Source organism: Dipodomys merriami, unplaced genomic scaffold, assembly GCF_024711535.1.
Source record: "Dipodomys merriami isolate MVZ:Mamm:240054 unplaced genomic scaffold, mDipMer1.0.p SCAF_357, whole genome shotgun sequence".
Taxonomy (NCBI): domain Eukaryota; kingdom Metazoa; phylum Chordata; class Mammalia; order Rodentia; family Heteromyidae; genus Dipodomys; species Dipodomys merriami.
Window position 1 is genome coordinate 906508 of NW_027205126.1, and position 26548 is coordinate 933055.

The 26548-nt window shown below is 45.6% G+C and overlaps 1 protein-coding gene across 5 annotated transcripts in view; it reads right to left on the minus strand.

The window, feature by feature from the left end:
- The window catches only part of LOC138804122 (N-acetylgalactosamine kinase), a 95755-nt gene that overhangs the window by 20916 nt on the left and 48291 nt on the right, over window positions 1-26548 (minus strand). For 4 of the 5 annotated variants that reach the window (XM_069988396.1, XM_069988397.1, XM_069988395.1 and 1 more), the window contains exons 6-8: window positions 16664-16762; window positions 15139-15291; window positions 5434-5644 (exon numbers count right to left, since the gene is read on the minus strand). In XM_069988396.1, the coding sequence (XP_069844497.1) occupies window positions 5434-5644; window positions 15139-15291; window positions 16664-16762 (463 nt within the window). The remainder of the gene's footprint in view (window positions 1-5433; window positions 5645-15138; window positions 15292-16663; window positions 16763-26548) is intronic. The other variant, XM_069988398.1, reaches the window with a different exon arrangement.

Genomic DNA, 26548 nt, shown 5'->3' on the forward strand with positions numbered 1-26548 from the left:
CCTCTATTCCCGCTTGTCCCCTGTCAGCATCAGCATCCTACTCAGGCTAATTCTGCAGCTGTTTCTGTCTGTGAGAATGCCACAAAGCTCTCTGAGAACGAAGGGGTTGCAGGTATGCATCCCTCCCACTTGGGCACACAGCTCTTTCACATCCTATCTAGTGATCGCCATTTGCTCTGCTGCAAGAGGGTGGGGACTGGACCTGTGCCCCAGGACAGCTCCTTAGAGCATCACAGAAGGCCTGTAGTACAGCAAGTTGCCAGTCAACGTCCTCTTCTCCCATCTCATTAGCGAGGGAAGAATCTGGAGCGGCTCCCCAGATGGATCACATTTTTATGTTTCCTTCCCAGCTTTGTTGTTTGGAACAGCTCTGTTCTTGGAAACGTGAAAGGAGGAGATGATCTCAAGGCACTCTTAACAGGAGCCTGGGGAGTTGGGCAGGAGATTCGGTCCATCAGAGCCGCAGGAGGAACTGTGAGAGCGTGTCATGCTGCCTACAGCCAGCCTGGCCTGGGATTCTCACATACAAGGGCATGGGTTCCTGTCTTAGCTTTCTTCTATTAATTGAATTAGAGGAAGAACATGGAAGAGAATGAAAAGGGATGAAAAAGAGGCGAAGGAAACCACAGTGCTTATCTGACAAGTAGCTTATTCCCCAGTAATGACTTTATTGTCATGCTAAATGAAATGAGAGCAAGAATAATGCTGGCCTCACTCATCACTAAGGCATGGTACCTAACACTGTCTTTAAATTATTGCTCTTCAGTGAAGTACTTGGTCAGACAAGGAGTAAAGATTTCTCTCTCTCCTCTCTCTCTCTCTCTCTCTCTCCCTCTTGTCAGTCATGGGGCTTGAACTCTGAGCCTGGGCACTATCTTTCAGCTCTTCAGCTCAAGCCAAGCGCTCTACCACTTGAGCCACAGCGCCACTTCTGGTTTTCTGGTGGTTTATTGGAGATAAGAGTCTTATGGAGGGGCTGGGAAGGTGGCTCAGTGGTAGAGCGCTTGCCTTGCATACCTGAGGCCCTGGGTTCGATTCCCCAGCACCACATAAGCAAAAAGAAAAAAAGCCGGAAGTGGCGCTGTGGCTCAAGTGGTAGAGAGCTAACCTTGAGCATAAAGAGGCTCAGGGACAGTGCCCAGGCCCCCCAGAGTTCAAGCCCCAGTATTAGCAAAAAGAAAAGAAAAGAAAATGTCAGGCACTATATTATTAAGGATGAAAAGATCAAATATTGGAGGAGGGCTGGGAAGGTGGCTCAGTGGTAGAGCGCTTGCCTTGCATGCATGAGGCTCTGGGTTCGATTCCTCAGCACCACATAGGCAGAAAAAGAAAAAAAGCCAGAAGTGGCGCTGTGGCTCAAGTGGTAGAGCACTAGCTTTGAGTTGAAGAGCTGAAGGACAGTGCCCAGGCCCAGAGTTCAAGCCCCATGACTGGAACCCCCCCCCCAAAAAAAAAGAGTCATGGATTTTGCTGCCTGGGCTGGCTTTGAACCGTGATCCTCAGATCTCAGCCTCGTGAGTAGCTAGGATGACAGGTGTGAGCCACTGTTGCCCAGCTGTAAAGATTCTCTTTACTTATTTCTACCTCACTGTGATGAGACATAGTCATGGAGCACACTATAACATGCCAAGCAAGTAAGAAGCTATATCATCTGTTATGCAAAAGACCCAATTACAGTCCACAGGCGACTGTCCTACACAGCTTGTTCTCTGAGAGGGGTGCACGGGAGCATTTCTACCGGGAATGACTTGGGACCGATAAGGGGTGGTGGCTGGGAGGGAGGCGGCACTGACTGAAGCTGCAAGTGATAGCAGGCTGAGGGGACTCTGGCACAGTGCTCGCCTGAAGACTACTACACTGGAACCTTCCAAAATGCAGGGAGGGGAGCTGGGAAGGTGGCTCAGTAGTGGAGTGCTTGCCTTGCATGCCTGAGGTCCTGGGTTTGATTCCTCAGCACCACATAAGCAGAAAAAGCCAGAAGTGGTGCTGTGGCTCAAGTGGTAGAGCGCTAGCCTTGAGCTGAAGAGCTGAGGGACAGCCAGCGCCCAGGCCCAGAGTTCAGGCCCCACCACCACCCCGCCTCCTCCCAAAAAATGTAGTGAGGTTAGAAGGATTAAAAAAAAGTTTCATGCTCACAGACAGCTAATGAGGTGCCCGAATCACAATACACCTGGCAAAAACCCGAAAAGGCAAGTGAAGAGCTGCCAGTCCATGGCATCCTACGAGCATCCCAGGACGAGAAGAGGACATGAATGCACACAGGTGAGTTGGGTGTGTGTGTGTGTAAACTTGTGTGCATGTGTGCACACAAGCTGGCTTAGTGTACACGTCAGCCTGTCTCCCTCTGTTAGATTCTCCATTCCTGACCCTCCTCAGCCTCACTGTTGCCTTTCTCCTAAAGCTAAAGGAGAAGCACACGCCTCAGGGATGTGGGATCCAAATCACATGGTATTGCCAAGAGTGTGATTGATGTAGAAACCATAAAGTAAAGGCTCGGAAGGTGGCTCAGCGGTAGAGTGCTTGCCTAGCATGCATGAAGCCCTGGGTTCAATTCCTCAGTACCACGTAAACAGAAAAAGTCAGAAATGGTGCTGTGGCTCAAGTGGTAGAGCACTAGCATTGAGCACAGAGAGGCTCAGGGACAGCGCCCAGAGCCCAGAGTTCAAACCCCAGGACTGGAAAAAAGAAAGAAAAGAAACCATGAAGTAATTTTTTCTGTTGGCAGAGGGTGGGGTATTGTTTTGTTTCATGTTACTATTGACTCTAGATGATTCCTGAAAGAGCCATCTGTGCCCCGTGACCTGTACACACCAAAAGCCATCAGTGCCACTCAGGGCTTCAGAATCACAGAACCCGAACAGATTACCAAGTAGCCAGTACTTCTGCAGCGTATGGTCATGGACCATGAGGTAATTTTTATAATGAAATTTGTGTCTTTTTTAGGCAGTTCAGGTAAGTAGCCAGGCCAATCCAACTAGAACAGATGCTCCCTATATTCTCCCTCTTATAATCTGGCCCAGCCCATTGTTACCTTAGTTCTCAGTCCCTATCTGTATTTGTCTGTCCTCCACTATCACCCGTGCTTGACACACACAGCCATGTCTCCCGGGTCTGACCATGGCTTCAGCTTCCCCCCAACCCCATCATGCCTTGGGAAATACCCCTCCCTGCCACTAAGTCTGGTGGATGAGCCTCTGGGGCCATGGGGCATTAGACCACACACTTAAACAACTCATTTGTGTAGGCAGTGCCAAGCAAGTAGTCCTTAAAAATATTCCTAGCCAGTTCCTGGGGATGGTTTGTAGTTTTTCTAAACATCTAAAGGCGCTAAGAATGTTGCTTTCAGGGTGTGTTTAATTTCGATTGTCTCTGGGCTTTCTAAACCTAATTGTTAGAGATCTGGACAGAGCGAACACGGGTTGCAGCGCAGGGGCCTGTGGGAGTACGGCTGCTCACAGCAGCTGCATACCACTGCTGGCAGACACATCTCTCCCTGCCACCTCAAAGCCAGCACGGCACAGACACGCACACTCCAGGTGAAGCAGCGATGCGGGCGAAAGGAACACACCGGCGGTAGAGCCCCCACGCCCTTCTCTTGCATGGGGTTCCATAGTGAGAACAGACGTTCAAGTCAAAGCCAGGGTTCACAGTTCATAGTTCCCAGAGGTGTCTGTGCGCGCCGGCCAATGCCATCTCCGCCTCCCTTCACACCATCCCAGCACAGTGTCATCAGCAGGAGTCACATGTTCTAGACAGTTAAGAAAGGCCAGAGAGAGCAAACGCCATAAGGATAACCCAAAGGGTAAAAGATCTGATCCCTAAACCTCAACTGGAAATCTGGCTGGCTTAGACGGCTGGATTTAGAAAGTAAACCTAATGATATTGATCTAGGCAACTCCGGAACCACAGACTAATTTATGTTCACAGGGAAACCCTTTGAGGATGACAAAATTACAAAATAGATTCATTCCTTGATGATCTCTTTTTCCCTTCTTCTCTTCTAACGAAGGCAGTCAGTCACCAACTCCCAGTGGATCCCAGCTCAGCCTGCACCCGCACCTCTCAGCCTGTGTTCTCCAATACCCTGCTCCCTGAGGAAGCCCACAACTGTCATTCAGAATCCAGCTCGGACCTGAGCCCGCTTCCGCCATTCCCTCCTCCGCATTCTCAGGGCCTGATAGCCCGCAGTACCTATGGGATCCATTTGTAGCACTCCCCGCCCCCTCTCCCTGCCCCACATCCCCCCTCCCCTTTCCCCCCTCTCCCCGTTAGACACTAAGTCACAAGAAGGTAGAGACCATGTTCCACTCATCTGTGTACCCCAACATCTGTCACAATACCCACGTGGAGAAGCACACCTGCATCGCCCTCTCACCCGCTCTCCACAAGCGCAGATCTCAGCCCACAGCTCGACCACTCCTCGAGGGGGATTCCTGTGCTTCTCATGGCAAAACTAAGGCCCACTTTGATCAACTGCTTTCATGGGGCGGGAATCAGCAAACTCTTTTGCAAAGGGCAGTATTTAGTTCTGTGAGTTCTTGGGCCCTGTCACAGGTCCTCTGCGGGGGTAGTGCAAAGGCAAGCACGGCAAACACTAGTGAGAGGTGATTTTACCAAAACAGGTGGTGGGTGGGGGTGGTTTCACCACACGCTTACTTTGTTTGCTCATCTCAGTTCTAGAGGCTCAGTCGATGTCCATCAAATTAAAAATGGATCAAACAATGTCAGAAACCAAAACCCCATCCCTGCCTGCAAATTATGGGATGGAAATGGGATCCCAAGGCTCATCTCTGCGCCAAAAATCCCACCTTCCCTAGCGGCCCCCACAGGGAAATGCAATCTTAACTAGACATCTGTGTCCCTAGTGCTGACCTCCCACAAGCAGACAGCCGTTCACCTCTAAAAGAAAAAGTGTTCTCTGTCTTCATACTGTGGCTCCAATGTACACCTTGTTTCCAGCAGTTTCTGATGTTATCAGTATAAAAACAGCATTACGTGAAACAGAAATAAGCTTCCACGCTGAAGTGCACTGCAAGTTTCCACATACGCTTTGGATTTTCTGGAGCTCCGGGGTAATATCTACAGCGGCGACGAGCAGCGTTCTTACCTGGACCTTCTTCTATCAATACCATTAACCATCAGGAAAAGGGATAGGAAAAATGTGAAATAAAGAGCAGCTAACACAGTTGTAAACCTCGGGAGCGTAGGAATCCTGCCTGACTCATCCTTCTCTACTGGAGAGAATGTGTGGCATACTCCAAGAAATGTTGGGGAGTGAATGAGTGAATGAAGCTAAAGACCTAGCACATTAGATCTGCCAAAGCACACATGTTCTGACTTCCCTAACATCTCCTTTAAAGTCCACAGGGTTTGGAAACGCTGGGGGTGGCGGGGAGAGGAGGCCTTGTGCTGGCCTTCCTCCAGCAGACTCACCATCTTGGGTGTTTGGAGTTAGGATCTGGGTTCGGAGGTCCTCCAGGCTGATTCCCAGACACATGCAGATCTCCTCGCGGCTATAGGGTTCAGGGTGAAGGGCGTCCTTGGTGAGCAACAGCATTGCTTCCAGACTAACCCCCAGCTTGGCCTGCACTTCTTCCAGCCTCATGACCTCGTCCCATTGTAAGCCCTTGTGCTTCGCCAGGAGCTGCAAGTTCACACCGAGACAATGGTCAGTTTTTCTCTTTTAATCTGATTGCACTGTGTTAACTAGCCAGCTGTTCAGATTTTTTTCCAGTCAACCTATCCAAATTGCCCACCATGGCTTGGAAGTGCATGCTGGATTCAGATGTTTAGAATTAAACATGCCTACGTGACACTTGCAGGCTGGCTAAATACCTGTACTAACACACACACACACACACACACACACACACACCTAATCTACGTTGATTTTTTTTAACACACACACACACACACACACACACACACACACACACACACACACACACACACACACACACACACACACACACACACACACACACACACACACCCCTAATCTACGTTGATTTTTTTTAACTATCATTTTCTAATCCCCATGTAATTCATCCATAGTATCCCTCTGAGCCAAGTCCAGAGAACACTGTGCCAATCTCATCTGACTTGGTCCTGAGATGGACAGTTGGCCTGATTTCATTAGAGCACTTCCTGTTTACTACACGCCTCTTTGAAAATGGCTAATGAGTTTAAGTATCTGGGCGGTTGGAGTCAAGTCCCAGATTTTAAATGAAAACCTCATTGGTGACCTTATGAAAAATCACTTTGCTAGGTCACTGGAGTGGTAGAGCTGTCTGTTTCTCCACTGTCAAGGACGGAGCATGGCTTCCAATTGTATCCACAGGCAGCCCCACCATCTGACCAGGCCTACCTACTCGTGGGAGCCCTAGTCCAGAGTAGATTCCTCTCGTTCTTCCCCAACCACTAACATCCATCCCTTCCAGGTAGGTGACAACAAAACAGTGGTGTTCTTTCCCAACTGAGGTCTAAACAACTCACTGCCTGGATGTGAGGAAGCAGGTGCAAAAAGAAGCTGTCAAGAAAGGAGTAAATTAGGCTTTCAGGAAGTGTGCATCTGATTCATTTGCCTATTCTGTTGATGATTTAATTTTCTCTTTTTGACAGGAAGCAGGACTTACCAAAAGACAATTGCAGTCTGGCAAGGGTCACTCATTTCTAAAGAATGTTAATAATTACCTTTTTTTAATAAAAAGCCCTGGCTCATATATTGGAAAGCAATTGTTTTTAAGGCACAGCTGGGAAAACAGACAACAAGATTATGTTTCTCTGTTCAGTTATTTCATAGGACATGGTACCTCTTTTAAAGGAAAGATATGAACTAAGACCTTTCTCCTGGCCTTGTCTGCTTCATTTATTAGTGTTGCATGTACAGATAACCCATTCATTCATTCGTATCCTGTATTTCATAAATAGAGACAACTAAGAGATATACAATGTGAAGGAATAAACACAGAATATAATTAGTTTATATGGACAGGGCTGATACAAGTGATCTCCTATAGCAATACTCCCTGGCAAAACAAATTTAGAATCTAAGTGAGATAAACAACAAAGCAACAACTTAACAATAGAGCTACATGGTTCAAACTGTGCCTTTTATTTTCACAATTATTAACAATCCTCTGTGGTAATTATTATTACTCTATTTAAAAGAGAGTTAGGCGCTGGTTGCTCGTATCTGTAATCCTAGTTACTCAGAAGGCGGAGATCTGAAGATACTGGTTTCAAGCCAGCTAGACAGGAAAGTTCATGAGACTCTTCTCTCAACCACCAAAAAGTCAGAAGTGGCGCTGTGGCTCCAGAGGTAGAGCAGTAGCCTTCAGTAAAAAAGTCAAAGAGAGGGCCCAGGCTCTGAGTTCAAACCCCAGTACTGGTGCCCAGATGCACACCTGCCTGCACAGATAAATGCCATGTCTAAAAATCATGTAAAATCAAGATGGAAAAACACGTTTGACAGATGAATTCCTTGAGGGACAAGGAGCCAAGAAAAGGAAAAGGCAAAACATCAGAGAACACCTCTCCCTAGGATCAAAGCGGACACATACTTAGAACTTTTTGGTCAACCACTTCTCACCCCTGTCCACACTTGGACTCATCACACTGGCCTCGGGCACATGATCCAAAAAATACCCTGAGCCAGGGATTTGAGGAGGAAGTCTGCAAGGGACACCCGCAGCCCACAAGGATCAGTTTTCAAAGGGAGCCTCCATCTGGGTCTGGCTTTCCCTGTAGACAGAGGTCCTATCATACAGAAGTTCACATGTGTTCCAGCTTTATGCCCGTTCAGCCCAGGGTCCACTTAGCCCTCGGTGAGGGGGTCGACACTGCCACAGTGGGCATGGTTCAGCCGAGGGGGAAAGCCAACACATGCCCCGGCAGCCGCTGCCCAGCCAGGAGCTGGGGGACCGCGCGGAGGGAGTGAAATAGGAAAGCCACTTAAGCTCTTCCAAATTTGGCTCAGGACACAGAAAGATGACAGGCAGATGAGCCCAGAGGGTGGGTGAGGTTTGATGTTGTTCAAAGACAGCACGTGATGAAGGAGTCTGTCACTCGTGGCCCTGGTGACTGGCGAGCTTGGCATTTGAAAGGCAGGACTCTGAGTCACTGCATCACGAGCCATGGGTCATTTCCTCACAGGTCCCCGGCTGGGCCGCAGGGTGGGGAAATACGGGGCAGCAGCTCCTTGTCAACGTTGACCCTTCCCTTTCACTACGGGCCAGCACTAAGTCTTCCTATCACAGACCCCTTCTGGGAGGTTCCTGAGCACTGTGGGCATGAGAGGAACAAGTGCTTTGTCCACCGCCGTGGAAAGAAGCTGTGATGAGCAGTGGCAGAACCCTGTCTTAGAAGCAGGCCCGAGATGCCAAGAATGTAAGGGCAAAGACTGGGAGGGGAAGGTGATCCTGAGAGGCAGCGGTAGGGAAGTAGAGAGGCCGAGAGAGAAGCCAATAGGAGGGGCAGCAATGACAGGCGGGAGGGGGGAGAGTGGGGGGCTGCTGGGCCTTTTGGGACTTGTGGATAGACCTCAGATGTGTTGTACTCAAGGGCAAGAGAGCTGTGTCATCATCCCTCATCCCTGCTAGTCACGGCTGTCAAAGGCACTAACCCCCCTGGCACTGCTGGGTTGTCCCAGATACTAACTAAAACAATAAGCCCTCTCCTACAGCCAGAATCGGCTCTTGTTCTGAGACTGGCCAGGGATTCTGGTAGGGACGGCGCACAGACATGAGGCCTACTAGCAGCCAGCCTGAAAGGGTCCACCTCTGACTGCTCGCTGCACTCAGCACTGTTAACCTGCCCGTGGAAAATTATCCAAGTCTCCTTACCAGGTCAGTGGAGGGGGGAAAAAAAAATTCTGAACGCAATTCATTCGCGAGGCTCTTTCCCACACAACGAAAAGCAATCGTGTCTGATTGTATGGCTCATGTGTGTTTGTTGTAAAGTTTTCTGGCCGTTCACAATACAAAAAAACGAAACAAAACAAAACAAAATAATCTCTAACCACCTCAATAAGCTAACCAACCACCTGCCATTTCGGTCTTTTGTCTTTTGTAGTTTTTTTTTCCCCCAGGGCTGAGGACCAAACCCAGGGCCTTGCGTGTGCCGGGCGGGCACCCTTCTGCTGGGCTAAACCCCCAGCCCCCCACCTGCCATTTGGAAGCTAGCTACCATACATTTCTTTACGTATTACCTACATACACAGTTTGACATAATAGGATCATAGGCGCCTTTAGTTTAATTGTGGACACCATTTTTCTCTCTCCTCACCCCTGGAATGCATAGCATTCAAAACTACCATGGATACATTTGCCATGATGGCTAAATCCTATCGACCCATTGTCATAGTCTCCCTATTAGCTTGTATGCTCAAGAATCAACCTGGTTGCACAAAATGGACCTATCATAATCCTCTCTGAATCTCCAGCAAATCATGGCTAACCTTTAAGGGTATCAGGGAAAGAGCAGAGGCTGAGACACACCTGGACTCTCCAGTCATTGAAACAAAATACCCCGCATTTTGGCCTGAAATTCTCTGGTTTGTGGAAAGAGGCATCGAGTGGTTACCTCACAGCTATCATGAGACTGAGTAAGATAAAAATAAAACATGAATCACCTTGTCTAGCATTCTAGGAGGATCCATTTCCTTTCCCCTAGCCTTCTCTTGCCTCTCTAGTAAATTCTTCCCCATTTGGCTTCCTTTTTATATGCCCTCACACACACAAAACATTCCCTATTCTCAAATTCTTGAATCATCGTTTCTCTGTGACTGTCACTGTCCAGCAATGCGAACCAGCGGCCATACGCAGCACATCTAGGCCTTCACTAACCATCCCAACCCTATGGCCTCCCAAAAATTCTTCCACAGCTTCAAAAGACACTTGCAAATCCACTCCTCTTTCCTTGGTCCTCTTAACTTTCAGCGAGTCTGGGGTGTCAGGCACTCTTCAAAGCCCACTTCAAGCTCTCTGCTGCATGGGCTGCACTGCGTGGGCCCCGCTTCCCTCTCAGCTTCGGCTCCTTCTACCATTTCCTCCCTCGACTGGCTTTTCCTCTTTTATTTAGTTGAAGTCAATGCCCCAGCTTAACACAGGCCTTCTGATCTTCAGCTGCCATATTCTTTGCTTCAGGAAGCTGAACTTAGATCTTGGGTTCAGATCCTGTCTCAAACCAAATCTGGAGGCTATCATCCGAGTCAAGCTGGAATTCCCAGTATGGTAAGATTCCATGAAGAGGTTCCATGACCTACCTTTCCCAGTCACTTTCCACCTTGCTGGCTCCAAACCTTTCAGTGGCATCTCTATATTCGCACGCATCATTTCAGCGTGAGCCTGTAGTCCTTTCCTTCCTCATGCCTGCAGGCAGGGGAAGGCTTCTGAGGACTGACCACCCACCAGGCCGCAGGCAGACAGCTGGGAATGGCACAACCGGCCCCTCCCCACATGGGGATCACAGTCTACTTGGGGAGGGGGGCACGTTAGATACAAATCACACAGTGAAGACCATAATCCAGCTGTAATAAATGGATAGAGCTGAAAATTATAGGCTAGGGTGAGCGTCTATTTAAAGCATTTAACCTAATAGGGCAAGGGGCAGGGAGGAAAGGGGCCCTGGAAAACTTCTCAAAAGAGTAACATGCAGGACTGGGGTATGGCTCAGTGGGAAAGGGCTTGCCCTGTATGTGTACGGCTCTGGGTTTGATCTCAAACATCACCAAAACAACAACAACACCAACAAGGGGGGAGAGCAGGAGGAGAATAGTATTTGTGCCAAGAGTGAAATGAAATCTAACACCAAAGGCCTTTTATTCAACCCTTTGCTATGACTTCTCTCATCTCTCTCCCCTTCCAGCCCACCTTCCTGAAATCCTGCGCCCACTTCCCTTCAGTCAAGTCAGAAGTTCCTACTGGCAGACTGACATTCCTAAGATCCCTGGCCTCTCTTCCAAAGCCAAGCCTGGGAAGTCCTTCGTCCGGCTGAGAAGGAAGGCCCTGCCACACCCTGGCTCCACTGGACATGCATCCCCTTGTCCGCTCTGCTGTGAGCCTGGAGTCCCCGTTCTCCAGAATCTCCACTCTCCTCTTGGCAGACTGTGTCTGACTGAGCCAACAGAGTGAGTGAAATTGACCACATTCCTGGGTATTTGGTTTTTCTCTGCTGAAATACAAGGAAACGGCAAAGCCCGGAGAACATTAGGCCAACTTCGCACATTCATTCTATCAGCAGACAAAGAATGAGTTCCATATGCAGCACTAAGTGACAGGAGCTGAGGAACTGGGTGGGTGATGCCCCTTAACCAGACAGGCTCTCTAAAAAGTCGCTGTAAGTTTCCCTTGGAGTGTCAAAGGAACTCATGAAACTCCCTCTGTCACTGCATCACACGTAAGTTACCACAAAGAGCTCAGGATATGCAAGAGGCAGCAGTACAATTCCCCTTCCATTCCTGACTTCCCATCATACTTATTATTGGCATCACATATTTTATTCCTCAGTGTAACTAAAGGATACGCTCTTTTATAGACATAAAATATTTCTGGAAAAGCTTACGCCATGAAATACATGTAAAATGTGAAGAATTTTGTGCCCATTAAAGATCCTTGGCTACTTTTTTAATTTAAGAACATAAACATGCACCTCACTTAAAAGTATCACTTACGCAAGTAATAATTATAACTCTCTATTGAGTTTGTTTTGAAATGTTTTTACTTTAGTTCAAATGCTCTACAAGACTGACTTTTAATGAATCTAAGCCAATTAAGTGTGTGTGTGTGTGTGTGTGTGTGTGTGTGTGTGTGTGTGTGTGTGTGTGTGTGTTTTCAGACAAGAATTCTCTATGTAGCCCAAGCTGGCCTCAAATTCATGATCTTCCTTGCATTTGCCTCCCAAATGCTATGATTACAGGTATAGGTCACCCCGTCCAGCTTCAACTAGTTTTGAGAAGATGATGTAGAGAGAAAGAGAAAGGAAACTTGAGCAAAGAAGGAGCTGTCAACATTAAATCGACGTAAATGATCTTTATTGGTTTACTGTACTTTCCTGTACTAACTAAATATGAAAGGTACTCAATTTCAAAAGAGGATTTTGGAAGGATGGGAAGGTATGGGAAAATAAGTGTTATTCATTACCATCTTGTCTTGGGGAATTCTCCTGGATGGCTACTTCCTATGGCTATTTCCTATTCCTATGAATATTCCATTACTATTGTCTGGAAATGAAAAGGCCATCCAGGTTGAGATCATCTTCTTTACCTTTTTACCTGAGAGTTAATTTTCTTATTCAGTAAGAGTGTCTTCCAAGAAAACTAAATTCAAATTGCCAAAAATGGAATCTCAAAACAGAATCTCAGCAGATGCTCCTGAGCAAAAGCTTATTTTCCTAACACCAACCTCCTGGCTGCAACCAGTATCAACAGGTTATCTTTAACTCCCTTTTATACCGAACCCTGGATGCTCATGATTTGCAGAAGCATGATTAGGAAATGCCCTACACCGTGATGCGGTTTTCACTTTCTTCCCTCCACATTGTAAAAGAGAAAAACTATTCTTTTTTTTTTTTTTTTTTTTGTCGGTCATGGGGCCTGAACCCTGGGCCTGGACGCTGTTCCTCAGCTCTTCAGCTCAATGTTAGCGCTCTACCACTTGAGTCACAGCACCACTTCGGGTTTTCTGGTGGTTTATTGGAAACTGGAGTCTTACGGACTTTCCTGCCTGGGCTGGCTGTAAGCAGCAATCCTCAGATCTCAGCCTCTTGAGTAGCTAGGATTACAGGCGTGAGCCACTAATACCCGGTGGAGAAAAACAAGTCTTTAAAACAATGTGTTCTATCTACATCAGTTAGAAGGAATGTGTTCTAAAAAAGCTACATACAGACACCAAGGTACCCCTCAAATGCACTTTTTTACGGTTAAACTCAAAGACATCCTCAAGAATAGGAAGTTCTGAACCAAGTACCAGTGGCTCATGCCTGTAATCCTAACTACTTAGGAGGCTGAGATCTGAGGATCACAGTTCAAAGCCAGCCTTGGGCAGGAAAGTCCATGAGACTCTTTTATCTCCAATTAACCACCGGGAACCCAGAAGTGGTGCTGTGGCCCAAGCGGTAGAGCACTAGCTTTGAGCTGAAGAGCTGTTGGATGGTGCACAGGCCCAGAGTTCAAGCCCCACAAGCGACAAAACAACAACAACAACAACAAAAGACTAGCACTCTAGTACTTGAGCCACAGCTCTATTTATAGCTTGTTCTGTAGTTCATTGGAGATGAGAGTATTCATGGACTTTATTGTCTGGGCTAGCTTTTTTTAAAAAATCTTTTTATTATCTTTAAGTAGTTGTACAAAGAAGTTCCCATTCTACAAAACAGTATATGAATACAAAGTGTCTGGGCTAGCTTTGAACTACAGTCTCAGCCTCCTGAGTAGCTAGGGTTGTAGGCATGAACTACAAGCACCTGGCCTTCTTCCTCATTGTGTGTGAGTGTGTGTGTGTGTGTGTGTGTTGTGTATGCATGTGTGCATATGTGCGTATGTGCGCGCGTGTGCACACTAGTCCTGAGGCTTAAATTCAGGGCTGGGGCACTGTCCCTGAGCTTCTTGTTTAAGGCTAGCACTCTGCCACTTGAGCCACAGTTTAACTCTTGCTCTTTTTATGTGTTGGAGATAAGTGTCACGAACTTTCCTGCCTGGACTGGCTTCAAACTCTGATCGTCAGATCTCAGCCTTCTGAGTAACTAGGGTGACAGGCATGAGCACCTGGCTCTTATCTTCCTCTCTCTCTCTCAACACGAACCCATGGAATTGGTTTTAGCTCAGCTGTGGCTGTGGTAGAGGATATCTTAATTTCGTGATAAAACCTTGAAAACAATATTGTGTATGTTTTGAAGTCTCCTTAGGAAAACTACACTTACTCATCAACCTCAAGATAAAAAGTCAACAAAAGTAACCCCTCAAACAAATAAGACACTAATTTCTTCCATCTCCTGAAAGAGGAAGTATGTCCTAAAGGGGAGAAAAAAGTTCATTGAACCCTTGCTATTGAAAAGTTTACTCAGCTACTTTTCTTGAATGTAAACACTGATCAGATGCTATGAAGAGCTTACTGTTAAAAAAACGTTTTCCTACATAATCTTTAGAAATTAATGAGTAAATTGTGGTTGAAAGCCAGCCAGGGCAGGAAAGTCCATGAAACCCTTATCTCCAATTAACCAGCCAAGAGCCAGAAGGGGAGGTATGGCTCAAGTAGTAAAGCACCAGCCTTGAGTGAAAAAGCTAAGGGACAGCACTCAAAAGCCCTGAGCTGGGGTCCCATTGCCCCTGCTCCCTCCCCCTCCTCAAAGACCTTGTGGGGCTGGTAAAGGTGACAGCAAAGGAAGAGCCAGTTCTGAACCGAAAAGACTGAAAGAACAGCAGAAGGCAGAGAAGAGTTCCTTCCTTGGCTTCCAGCCGGTCTCCTCCAGTCCTGGATTCCCCCCAATAGCATGTCATTTCTGTGTCCCTTTCCACAGCACCAGGTTACTTAGCACCTGGCTAAATGCTAACCTTGTCTATTTGGTATCCTCCTACTTTAACTGTCCGTGCTGTCTGTCTGTAAATGCTGAACCCTGTCTGCTGTTGGGTGTACGTACCACAGCCACTTGCTGAATTCTTCTGGGATGGGTCATGTGAACTGTGGAACAGAGGACCCCAAGACTCCCTTGTGTCCCCACCAGGCTTGTATCTCTACCAGCCACGGAGAAGTCGCTAGTTTTGAAATGACCGGGTATACCTATATGAAAACAGCACATGTAGGGCGACCAGCAGGGGTAAAAACCAGGAGGGAGGGGCTGACAAGATTCCAGTGAGGAAACAAGACCAGCTGCTGTCACTCCCCAGTGCTAGCCCACGGCCTGCTGCTCCACAGACATCCCCGCCCCTTTCTCCTCCACGGTGGAATCCAGAGGCCCTCCCGGCTAGACAGATGTGTTGATTTATCTGTTTGGAAACAAACTGCTCCGCACCCAGTGACCTTCGGCTAGAATGCCTCTGCCTCAAGATGTTCCCCTAGAACACTGGGAAGGGAAGACATTAGTACCCCATCATGAAGTGAAAAAGAGCCTAGTTGGGGTTCCACTGGTTGGTCGTGTTCGTACCTTCGCAGCCAGTCGACATTCCACCACCCTGACGTTGAAGTGGGAAGTGGCGGCTTTGTTCATCTGCACACAGCTGTTGGCAATCACAAACGCCGCTCCGCTCGGGAGCTTCACATCAGTTGCCCTCAGAGGATTGAACTCTATCAGCTTGGCCTATTGGAAGAAAAATGACAAGTGAGATGGCATTTATTTGAATTCAGAAAATACCTTAGCACCTGTGCATTTATTTTCCTGAACAAGTCTTCCCTCGAAAGGCCTTCATTCATTCACATACTATTTATGGACACCCAGGGACTGGACTGGATGCTGGAGAGGGACAGACAACTCAGACACGGACAAGCGGTACCTCTGCCCTCAGAGCCTGCAGTGCAGAGGAAGAGGCAGGCAAGCGTCAGCGCAGCTGTTTCCAGCCTTGGTTACAGAGACACACAGGAGAAGCACCTGGCCAGGTCCTGGTGAGTGCCGTGTCCTCTGAAGAGGGAAATCTAAACTGAATCCTACAGGATGAGCCAAACTAGAGCAGAAATCTTGAGGAAAAGAATGTCAAGAAGAAATTGCTCTGTGAGTTCAGAGGCAACAAATAATGTGAGGATGTTAGCAGAGCCTTGAGTTTTAAAATCTGGCTGGGCCTTGGAGTTTGGGGAGCGAGAGGGAAGGCGGAGGCAGGAGCAGCAGGGGGGTCAGATGGGGAAAGAATGCTTTGTCTGCAAGGCCGTTTAGACTCTACACCTCATCTCCACAAATGGCAAGGCTGGTGCCCCCATGTCCGTTTGGCAGGCTTCGTCCAAACTACCCGAAGTGTTTTCTGAGTATTAAGGCAAATTTCCTCATGCCTTGTGTCTTTGGCTTAGGGGAATCAACAACAAATCTTCTTTATAAGAAGGAATGTAGGTGTTCTTGGACAACTGCCAAGCCTGTAGGAGTCTGATGCAAAATTAAGGCAAGATCTTAAAGAAGTGTCTGTTTCTATTCTGGAAATAGGCATTTTTATGGGCAACAAGCAAACCTTCTGCCCCATTTGGAGGACTTGAGAGCCAAGGGGAAGTGGTATGCAGCTGAGGAATTCATTCCTGGCTCACGGTCAACATTTTTGTTCCTACCACTGAAGCCCCAAAAATGTTGACAGAAAAATGATACCAAAGAGTAAATTACAAAAAGAGGGGCTGTGAAGAGAAATGGTAGGAGAACTAACACTTGGGTTGAAAGCCAACATGAGAGCATGAAAAGGCCACAGGATGGAGTGATTCTGGGCAGGGGTAGCGTCGGAGGCCCAATAACTAGGGAGCCAAAATACCTGAACAACAAAGGCAAGAGAAAAATTGATTTGGGGTATGATTCCAAATACTGAAGGTAGAACAGCAAATTAACTAGCAGTAGCCCTGAGTTACAAAGCAGTTGGGCAATCTCCTACAGTGGAGCCTAACAGAATGCGCTGCCTATACCTAGCATGCTAGGGATCTCAAGGCCTTCCTCTCCATAGTCATTTCCTCTCAGTTGGTATTTCCAAATAATCTGTGCCACCTACAGTTCCTTCTTCTGCAAGAAATGATATGGACTGGTCCATGCCTCCTCCTTCAGTGCCAATGTAACGCTCACTCTTGGCACAGATCTCTGCCAGTTCCACCTGGAAAAGCAAAAATTGATTTATTTGAACTGTCAATATAGTTATGATCTATTTCTCACCCACTGCTTAGTCCAGACATGACACGTAGGTTTGAACTCCAGGGCCAACTCTCAAATTCACTGGGACAACCTGTTAACTGAGGCTCTGGACTGCCATTGAATCTGGTAGAACATAAAGAGATCAGCTGCCAGCTCTGCTGTGGGTGTGGAATGAGAGGAGGAGAGGAGGAGACACTGCTTGTGCTCTCTCTATGAGACTCCAGAGACCAGCAACTTCCCCAGTCTTTCTCTTTAGACTCCATCCCTGTCTAGACATATCGCTGAAAATCTCAGGTCGGCACTCATTCATCGCTGCTGCAGCTCCTTTTGTCTTCTGCCACTGGACTATTCCTTATGCAGCCTTCCTAAAGCCACACTAGGATCACAGCTTCTATACTCGAAAAGTGATACAGTCTCCCTGACATCACCATTAAACGTAAGGATAGGACCTTTCACTGGGCACTTCTTCCAACCACAATAAAGAGGCCCGATGGAATAACACAGTTCTGATCCAAACTGAAAATTTCAGAAGACTGCTCAAGAATCTATAGAAATCAAATCCAGTTAGATCTGTCAGACTATCTCACACATGTTAATACAGCCTGGTATTACTTCTCTCCTGCTGACCCTCAATAGCCAACTTGTTGTCCTCAGTCACTGGGTTGCTTGCTATGGTATAGTCACTGAAACGTTCCTCCACCATGAAACCTTCTGATTGTCCCCACGCTGACATCCACTTTCTTTGAATGCTACACATGAACGAACACATGATCATTTCATGTCTTCACTCTCACCGCTATTCAATGAGCCAGCCACTCAATCTTCTAAGGCTAGATTCAGAACTCTCTGTCTTTGTTTGACTAGAAGATATTTGTAGCATAATCATTCTGAAACATTCATAGACAGCAGTCCCTTCTTGTCTGCATGGTTCGCCAAGAGTCTTGAGTGATCTAAGGACTTCTGTGTGCCCTGCGTCCCACTATGCCAAGCACGCGGTAAATTCTCACTAAACACCTGCTGCTTTCATTTTGAGGATAGTGGCCCAAACACCACCAGACGGAGTTTGCAAAGTGTCAAGTTTCTTACTGGTCATGTGCATCCACTAACATTAACGTTGCCTGTGACATGAGGTAAACTTGTGATGTTGACATCAGAGGCATTGCACATGGCATGCTGACACACCGAGCCACATACCTATCCATAATAGGCATGTTAAAAATAAATTGGCAACCAAAAGGTCAAAACACTCTGCCTTACAGTGCAGAGGAACAGCACATACATATACAGCACTGTATGCAGCCCGTGGTGATTCATGAGGAGGTCTGAGTGCCCATCCTGCCGTCACCTGGGGACAGGATGCCACATTACCTCCTCCTCAACAGAAGGTGACAAGTGCTTTTACCAAGGGCCACGCATGTGCCGAGTACGCCGTGACTCTCCTTCACGCCTCCAACAGTACTACCTCTCCCCTTACACAGAGGAGACCACAGGGCTGAGACGCACATTAACTGCATCCGTCTACCCCTCGCCTGAAGCCTGTGTTCCCTGCATCCTGAGCCTCGATTACTTTCCCCAGAAGTAGAAAAGACAACCCACTTCTTTACTTCCGAGTGACGTGAAAAGACCAGATTCGCCAGTGTTTAAACAGCAAAGAAACTACAGTATGAAGTCTATGCCTCTTATTTTTGAAATCTCTTGACGTGTGACAGTTGTATATGTGATGAACACAAGATACTAATTTCTCAAAACTATCTAGAGAAATATCTTTGTATCGAGGAGACCCCACCTGCAGGACAGCGGACACCCCGGTTAATTGGTTGCCACCACTTGTGACACTTTCTAACAGGTTAATCAGAGAACAGGATGGACAATACCCAACAGCTCCAAATGGAGAAAATAAATAAAATGTAAATAAAGAAGTTAACGGATAAAAAAGCCAAGTGCAGTGGCTCATGCTAGAAACCTAGCTACTCAGAAGGCTAGGATCTGAGAATCTCGTTGGGAAGGTGGCCCAGGCAGGCAGATCCAAGAGTTAGCTCCAATTAACCAGCAAAAATCCGGAAACGGAGGTGTGGCTCAAGTGCTGAGTACCAGACTTAAGTGCAAAAGGCAAGACAAGCATGAGGCGCTGGTGCACGCAGGCGCGCACACACACATTCTCCCGTGCTCTCTCTCTCTCTCTTTTTCTCTCTCTCATAAAATAGATGTCCCTGCATTTTACAAATGAGGGAACTTCCTAGATTTATTGGCTGAGATTAGGCCAATGATTACTACAGCCACAGTTAAAATTCTCTTAATTGCCATACTATGTAATATGGAGAACCATGACTACCATCTAGCTGCAGGGTTATTGTGATAATCCTAAGAATTAAATAAAAACCCCTCCAGTAAGAGCAACTCGCAGTGCTCTGAAGCCCTATACATTGTCTGAGTTTGTTAATTTTACCAATGAGTAAATCTGTGCAAGAATCTTCAGTGTGAAGTGGAATATAGAACTTTGATTTTTTCAGGTGTTCAGGGAAAGACAATTGTAAAGATTCTGGATACCCCCACAAAGGCCAAATCACAATCTGCAGTAATAAAGTCTGAGGAAAACAGCAAATTGTATGCCTTGTTTGAAGTATCCCAGACTGACTGGGGAGAGAAGTCCCTACCACTAAACAAAATACGCCTATAGTGAAAACCTCAACTGCAGGCTCAGCAGCTGGCTCCCCAGTGAGCCTAGTCCTTCCCTCTGCTGCCAACAGCAAAAAGGGCAGGTCCCAAAGGTTAGGGAAAAGCAGAAAATTGTGAAACAAAGTTAAAAAGATGTGAGGGCGATCTGGCTGTGACGTCTTGTCACCCCCTGATCACCGGATTTGATTTGGCTGATCGATCTGGCTGGCTAAGCGGTCTCCCCTTCCTCCCTTACCGTTCCCTTCCAAAGCTGCGCCTCAGTTGAAGAGGCCCAGTCTTCGGTCAAGGGTATATGAGTAGCTGCACTTCCCTGCTAGAACCTCCAAACAAGCCCTCAAGGCCCAAGTTCTATTTAAGGAAACAACTACATAATTAGACAGTAGTACAAAATCATAGCCCAACACAGCGACGGCATGACCTGAACTCAGTCATTCGTGGAGGGACTCAGTTGCACCAGGATGCAAATGGAGATAGAGAACGAACGTCTGTCATGCTGAGTGCTGGAGGGGAGGGGAGATACGTGAGTGCCCGCGCCTTCTCTGCCCTTTGTGACACTGGATATAGAATCATGAAAACATCCTCCAAGAATGATAATCTGAGAGACTTGCAAAGGCACTACATCAGTGCTCCATAGCTACTTACATTCTATAAAGTCTCAACTGACTTCACAGGAATAAGCAGCAGCTGTCAAAAACACATTAACACAAGTGTACAGAAAAGAAGAATGCTGGAAGCTAACCACAGAAAACCCAATAGGAATGCAGGCGTCCAGTTAGGACCACGTCATCTTTCTACATGATGGCTGAGGAGGCCTGAGCCTTTCCTAGTTCTTTGCACCCCACAAACACAACAAAACCTGAAAACTGTGGAGCAAGATCAGCAAAGCTCTAACAAAGCTGGGGGGGCGGGGGGTTCACTGCCCTTCCTTCCAGTCCATTGTCTTCTGCTGTTAACCAGAGCACTGCGGCCACCGCAGCTCTCCATCCCTTCCTTCTGAGCACCATTAGGGAAGACAATTTGCCAGAGAAACTTTGCTAATATTTGTGGCCCACAATTAAGTATCTATTCTGACTTCTGCCCTCTAAACAATTAGAACTTTGACATTATTCATAGACCATCTTTATAGAGTTACTGGAAGTACTTAATAAGGCTACTTTGCCTTTCAGTGGTTCTCTTGGAACGGCCCAGGGACCAAAAGTCATGTGAGCTCCACAAATTAATCAGCTTGCCCATTCACTGGCCAGTGAGACTCAGGGGAACAGGGTTAGACTTAACAGTCACTTAGAAGCTCTAACGATTCACGGATGTGCTGCCTAACTAAGCCTAGATATTTATACGAACAATAAGAACAAGAAAAGAGGCGATATTAATACAGTGAGATCTAACTTCGTTTAGCCGTGTTAGTAATGAGATTGTTTTTAACCAATCAGATTGTTAAAAGGTGAATTATACAAAAAGAAATGTTACATCTTTTGCCTATGAGAAGCTTAACTATTCTGAACATACCTGAATCAAGACAGACTCAAATTGCCATTGATGAGCTACACTAAGTTCAAGTCAGGACAAAGAAGGAAATCAACAGTCCCATTCATTCACTCAACCATTGTTTAATGGGTGTCCTATGGACAGGTGAACCACCCAGTGGCTGATCTCAAAGAGGTTATAATAGCAACACTGTCTTCCGGTGTTTTGCTACTACACTACACGCTCCTTTGGAGACACTCTAGACTGTGCCATGGAAAATAAAAACAGTAGTAATCATGAGCCTGCTATAATTTTAATATAAAAGGAGGAGAGCATTATTTTTGCTTCACATCTCTAGCATAAAGAGATAAACCTCAAATGGTGCTGTGGCTCAAGTGGCAGAGCACTCGCCTTGAGCTGAAGAGTTCAGGGACAGCGCTCAGGCCCAGAGTTCAAGCCCCACAACTGACCAAAAACAAGCAAACAAACAAAAATCTGTTAAAATTTAAAAAAAAAAAGGAGAGAGAGAAACCTCAAAGGAATCAGTAACTTTTTTGCACTCTTTTACTCCAAGAACAATTGTCTGAGGATACTGAGAATCGGTTTCCACAATGAGCATAGCAGATACAACTCATAACCCTGATGATTAAGACTGACAGGTTTCAGTCAGTACTACAAGAGAAAGAAATTTTTTAAAAATGGAACTCAGCGATGGGTGACAATGTTGTCAGACACCTTGTATTCAGATACTATTTTGTAGAATGGGAACTTCTTTGTACAACGACTTAGATTATAGAGGAAAAAAAAAATTGGAGCTCAGATACTAAAACCAACAGAAACTAGAGGAGCAAGGCTCTGGAAAAGGACACTTGAAAACCTGCTAAAATCCCCAACCATCAAACAGTTGGAGAGATGGTGTCTCACCAGGACAGAAGGAGATTGTTCCACTGCAGAGTGCACCGTGGAAGGAACTCAGAGGGCAGCACTTCGGACACTGGAAATGCCCCGGGGGCAGAGTCCGTCTCTGAGTTGGTGTACATAGTAAGTGGCAGATCCAGGACTTGGATCCAGAATTCAAGAGACTTGGCTCATGCTTTTAAGCATAATATTACATTTTACCCTTAAGAGAAGAATGTGGGGAATGGATCACAAGCTCCAAATTTTGAGTTTTCTGTCCTTATCTCTTACTAAGGCAGACAAATACAATTCGTTACATCCCTTTCATTGTTTAAATTCCTTTTAAAAAAGGAAAAAAAGTGGGAAGCAGTAGTAAATATATACCAATGTAACCGTTACTGGGAAGATGTGTGAGAGAGCTGCTGAAGAAACACATTCCTGTGGGAAGGTGCAGGAAGGCGGCCTGCTGAGCCTGATGGACTGGCACAAGCAGATGACCCCCGTCACTGCTACTGAAATGCCAGAGGTCTCCGATGCCTGTGGTGAAGGCTGGTGCTGCTTCCTGGTCTGGCAGATGGTTATTTTGGTTCTGATCTTCCCCAAAGGCTAAATAATGATGATAATAAGGCATGGGTTGCAGGTCTACAATCTGTGGCTTGGCAAATGTTATCTTAGAACCGCACATCCCTTTTCCAGGGGCCCCACGTGCTCCATGGCTGGGGGTGAGAGGTCTTCATATTATGTTTTCAGCAATGTAGTCTTGTCTGGCTTGAAACCAAAGTCTAGAACTTTTGACTATAAACCAATATAAACCCTTCAGGAGAAGGTAAAGAGAGGGCACTCAGTGATTATTATTTCCCTTTCCAACATAGTAACAAGCATAATAACAACTTAGAATTAGCACCTAGTAACTCTGATAACACAGACTAAATACAGATATAGAGACAAATCAAAAAGAAAAATAATTTCCCTGAACCATCATCTGAATCAACCAAATACATAACTCAGCCTATGCATTTGCCTAAGACAAAGGCATCCATTGGAAATGACTGTCAATCAGGACTACTTAATTGATTTTAAACTTCTGGCTCAACAAGCAAAAAAAGAATATCATTCTACTATTTTGTGACAGATATACAAGGCTTATCTTCTTCCTCCACTGGTATGAAATTAGAAGGCAGAAATATGCACCAACCTTTAACGGAAATAAATTAGGGATAAAAGAGAGGTCTTGGTAGCCACTGCCCCTCCCATTTGGTAGCCATTTACATGACCCGGGAAGGCATCCCATGTCTTCGCCTCCTGCACCCCATTACCACCTCCCTGTGTCATAGCTCCATCTGAAAATTTAAGAGGCAGGGAGTGAAATCCAGAATATTCTAGAGTAGAGTCCAAGAGGAATGGGGCTGCTGTGATAGCTCTGTTGATTCCCATATTGTGTTTAGGAGACACACTTCCATATCAGAATACAATGACCGGCAGAGCCTGTTAACAGCGAGGAGATACAAGGACCTGCATAAATGCTTAAACTGAGGTTAACACTTTCAACGACCGGAGTGGAACGGTCCTTGAATAACTAGAATGGACTATAGCTGCGGGAGAGGACAGGAACTCACCAGAGGTTGAATCAGCCCTTCTGGAATAGCACTCCTCAATAAATGGGGATAAATGAAATAAATTATCAGAACAACAGCCTTTCAAGTAGCAATATTACAAAAAAGCCAAAATAATTATTTACATTATTACTGTATTAACTTAATACAGTTAGGTATCATTACACTGCATGATCCAAATCAGTTAAGACTTCAGTCTCTGCTGAGACAAGGATTTTAAAAGGGGTGGTGTGGATGCTTGAAAACCTTGCAGCAGTCTGGAGGAAGACATCTGCAATGCACAATGGAAAGCACTACGGGGAAGTTAAGGGGTTAAACTGAGATCCTCTAGGGCAGGGAGCATGAATCCAGGATAGGGAAAAATCCATTAAACCATTTTTCAACTCCGGACTTAACCCACAGTCCCGGTCAGCCATCCCGCAAAGGCAAAGCATGCCAGGTGACTTGGATGGTACTGAGTGAGCAAACACATGGTCGGTGACCAACACAAGCCTCCCTCTGCCTCCTGATGAAGAGGCCAGCACTGTTTACCTTTCTTTCCCATAAGGCACGAACTACACAGCTATAGAAACCAAAATGATCAAATGACAGTCCCGACTTCTATCAACACCACCCACCTGGAAAGAGAAAACAAAGGTTAATGCACACAAGAAAGCATGCAAATGACAGGTGGCCCTGTCCTCAGCCGGACACTCCAGTCCACCTGTTCCCTGTAGAAGCTTGGGCTGACCTCCCCCCTACACACTCATCCCGGCCGGCTGGCAGGATAAATATGTACTCATCTACTCACATATACTACCATTGACTGCTTTTCATCTAACAGAAAGCTTTTTAACAAACTAAGCCTGGGAAGTAGAAACCCCTTAAAAATTACAATAATTAGAGGTACGCAGACATGTAAACATTTGTTAGGCAAACCAAATTTGTGTTGCCTGGCATTTTCTTTGGAGCCTGCCCATGTCATTACACTGAAATGTGATATATACAAACGCTGAGCGACTGCAAGTGAAATAATGTGACCCTATATACACAGTGACGGTTTAAAATTACATTGGCTTTGGTTATTTTTATGTTAGACATCTCAGTTTATTCCAAGCTTAGTACAGTTTGTTTCCCAGACAAAGCAGTGGAGGAAAACATAAAAATACTTAAAACAACAATAAGGAGTTTTAACTCCTTTAAAAAGCTGTGAATTTGTCATTTTAAGTCATCAGTATTTTCGTTAATTCAACAAACATGCACTAAGGATTGTATCTAGTAAGACTCATAATGGAATAGCTAAATATAATGGGTGTTTAATAAATCTTTCATAACTGAGTAACAAAGTATATAAGCAGTGGGTCTATATGTATCTCAATGTATATTAAAAAAAATCAGAACAAAACCAGTACTATTGGGGAAACAGAAGCCATGACTCACCAGGAAGGGGTCATCAATACAATTTTCCTTCAGTGGGTATTGGGGGAAGAAGTGTTAGGCTCCATCCAATAATAAGGCAACCATTTGATAAGCTAAAATTGAGGAAATCTGACAAAGTAAAAAACCTCCTTAAAAATTGTCATTGTCCAATTTGCCTTGTGAAGGTTAAAATGTGGTTGTGACTTTAACTAGGTAATGTGAAATTTATGTAACCACCTAATCTCGATTAAAAAGAAAAAAAGAAAAAATGTCACTGTCACCAGGTGCTCGTAGCTGAGATCTGAGGATTGCAGTTCAAAGCCAGCTGGGGCAGGGGCGTCCATGAGACTCATCTACAATTAACCACCAGAAAACCAGAAGTGGAGTTGTGGCTCCAAGTGGTAGAGCGCTAGCCTTGACTAAGAAGAGCTCAAGGACAGTGCCCAGACCCAGAGTCCAAGCTACTCTGTGAGACCTTGTCTCAAAAATAAAACAAAAAAGAAGGTGGAGGACTTAGCTGCTACATTAACAATCCACTTAACTGTGTTTATAATGTGTTTTGCCACAGATGGATAATCATAAGATTTTACATTAATGTCAGCAAGTAACAATTTTATCCCCAAAGCTGAAGCAAATCCACAAAAACATCTAAATATAACAGCACTCTACATTAGAACATAAATGCATGTTCCTAAGGGAAACGATTTAGTCTTAAGGAAAAGTTACATCTTTTAAATTTTTCTGATACTTTTTTGTTTTACCATCTCATTTTCTTTTGCAAATAGTGTGCTTTATCATCAAATTTAATTATTACCACCTTATTTAAAGAACTAAAATATTTATAAAATCTGACAATTTTATTTTAAATGCAAGCTCAACTATAAAGGTGAAAAGGAATGTAGAGTCCTAACTGAATGTTTACATGCTTTACAAAGCAGAATCACAATTCTATCTGAGGAGGAAACTTTAATCAGATATTCTCTGGGAGCCTCATAGCCACAGGAATCATGGCCAACTTTACCTTCCCTGTAACCTACCTAAATTGTAGGAGATTACAGGCTTTGATGACCACACATAAAGTTCCACAGGCCCTGCTTCCTCTTGATTTAAATAAACACAGTGGAAATTAACAACTGTTAACATCCCAGAATGTCCTCTTCTGTGGGGTATTACCGAAGATCTTTGAAACAATTGTATTTTATTTGCACGCTTAAAAGAATTAAACCAGTCTACTGGTCAAAGAGTAACCTGGGTGGCACGCATTAATCCATCATTTGAAAGTGATACCAGAGCCAGCCAGCCAGCCTCCTGGTGTTTGTTGGGAGACCAGACTGTTGCTGATGCGAAGCAGGCCACATGGGTGTTAACGACACATCCTGAGTTTCTGGAAGTCGAAGTGAAATGAAATGGGATCCCAATTCCTGCTTCCACTATTGCTCCAAGAAGTCCTGAGGGTCCATGGGAAAGAGTTTAATTACAGGGTAAAGCTTGCACAGGAAAAACTACTTTAACATGTCCATCTGCAACTCAATAGACTGCACAGTCCACACATCTGAAGTGAAAATGTTAACTTTGCCATTCATGAATCCAGAAAACGTTATCTTCCTGGTCTAAGGGTTTATTCTTTAAAGAGTTACTATTGAAGAAAATGAACAAGATACATAGTAAGAGGTTAATGGGTACTTGGAAACTGTTTTTGC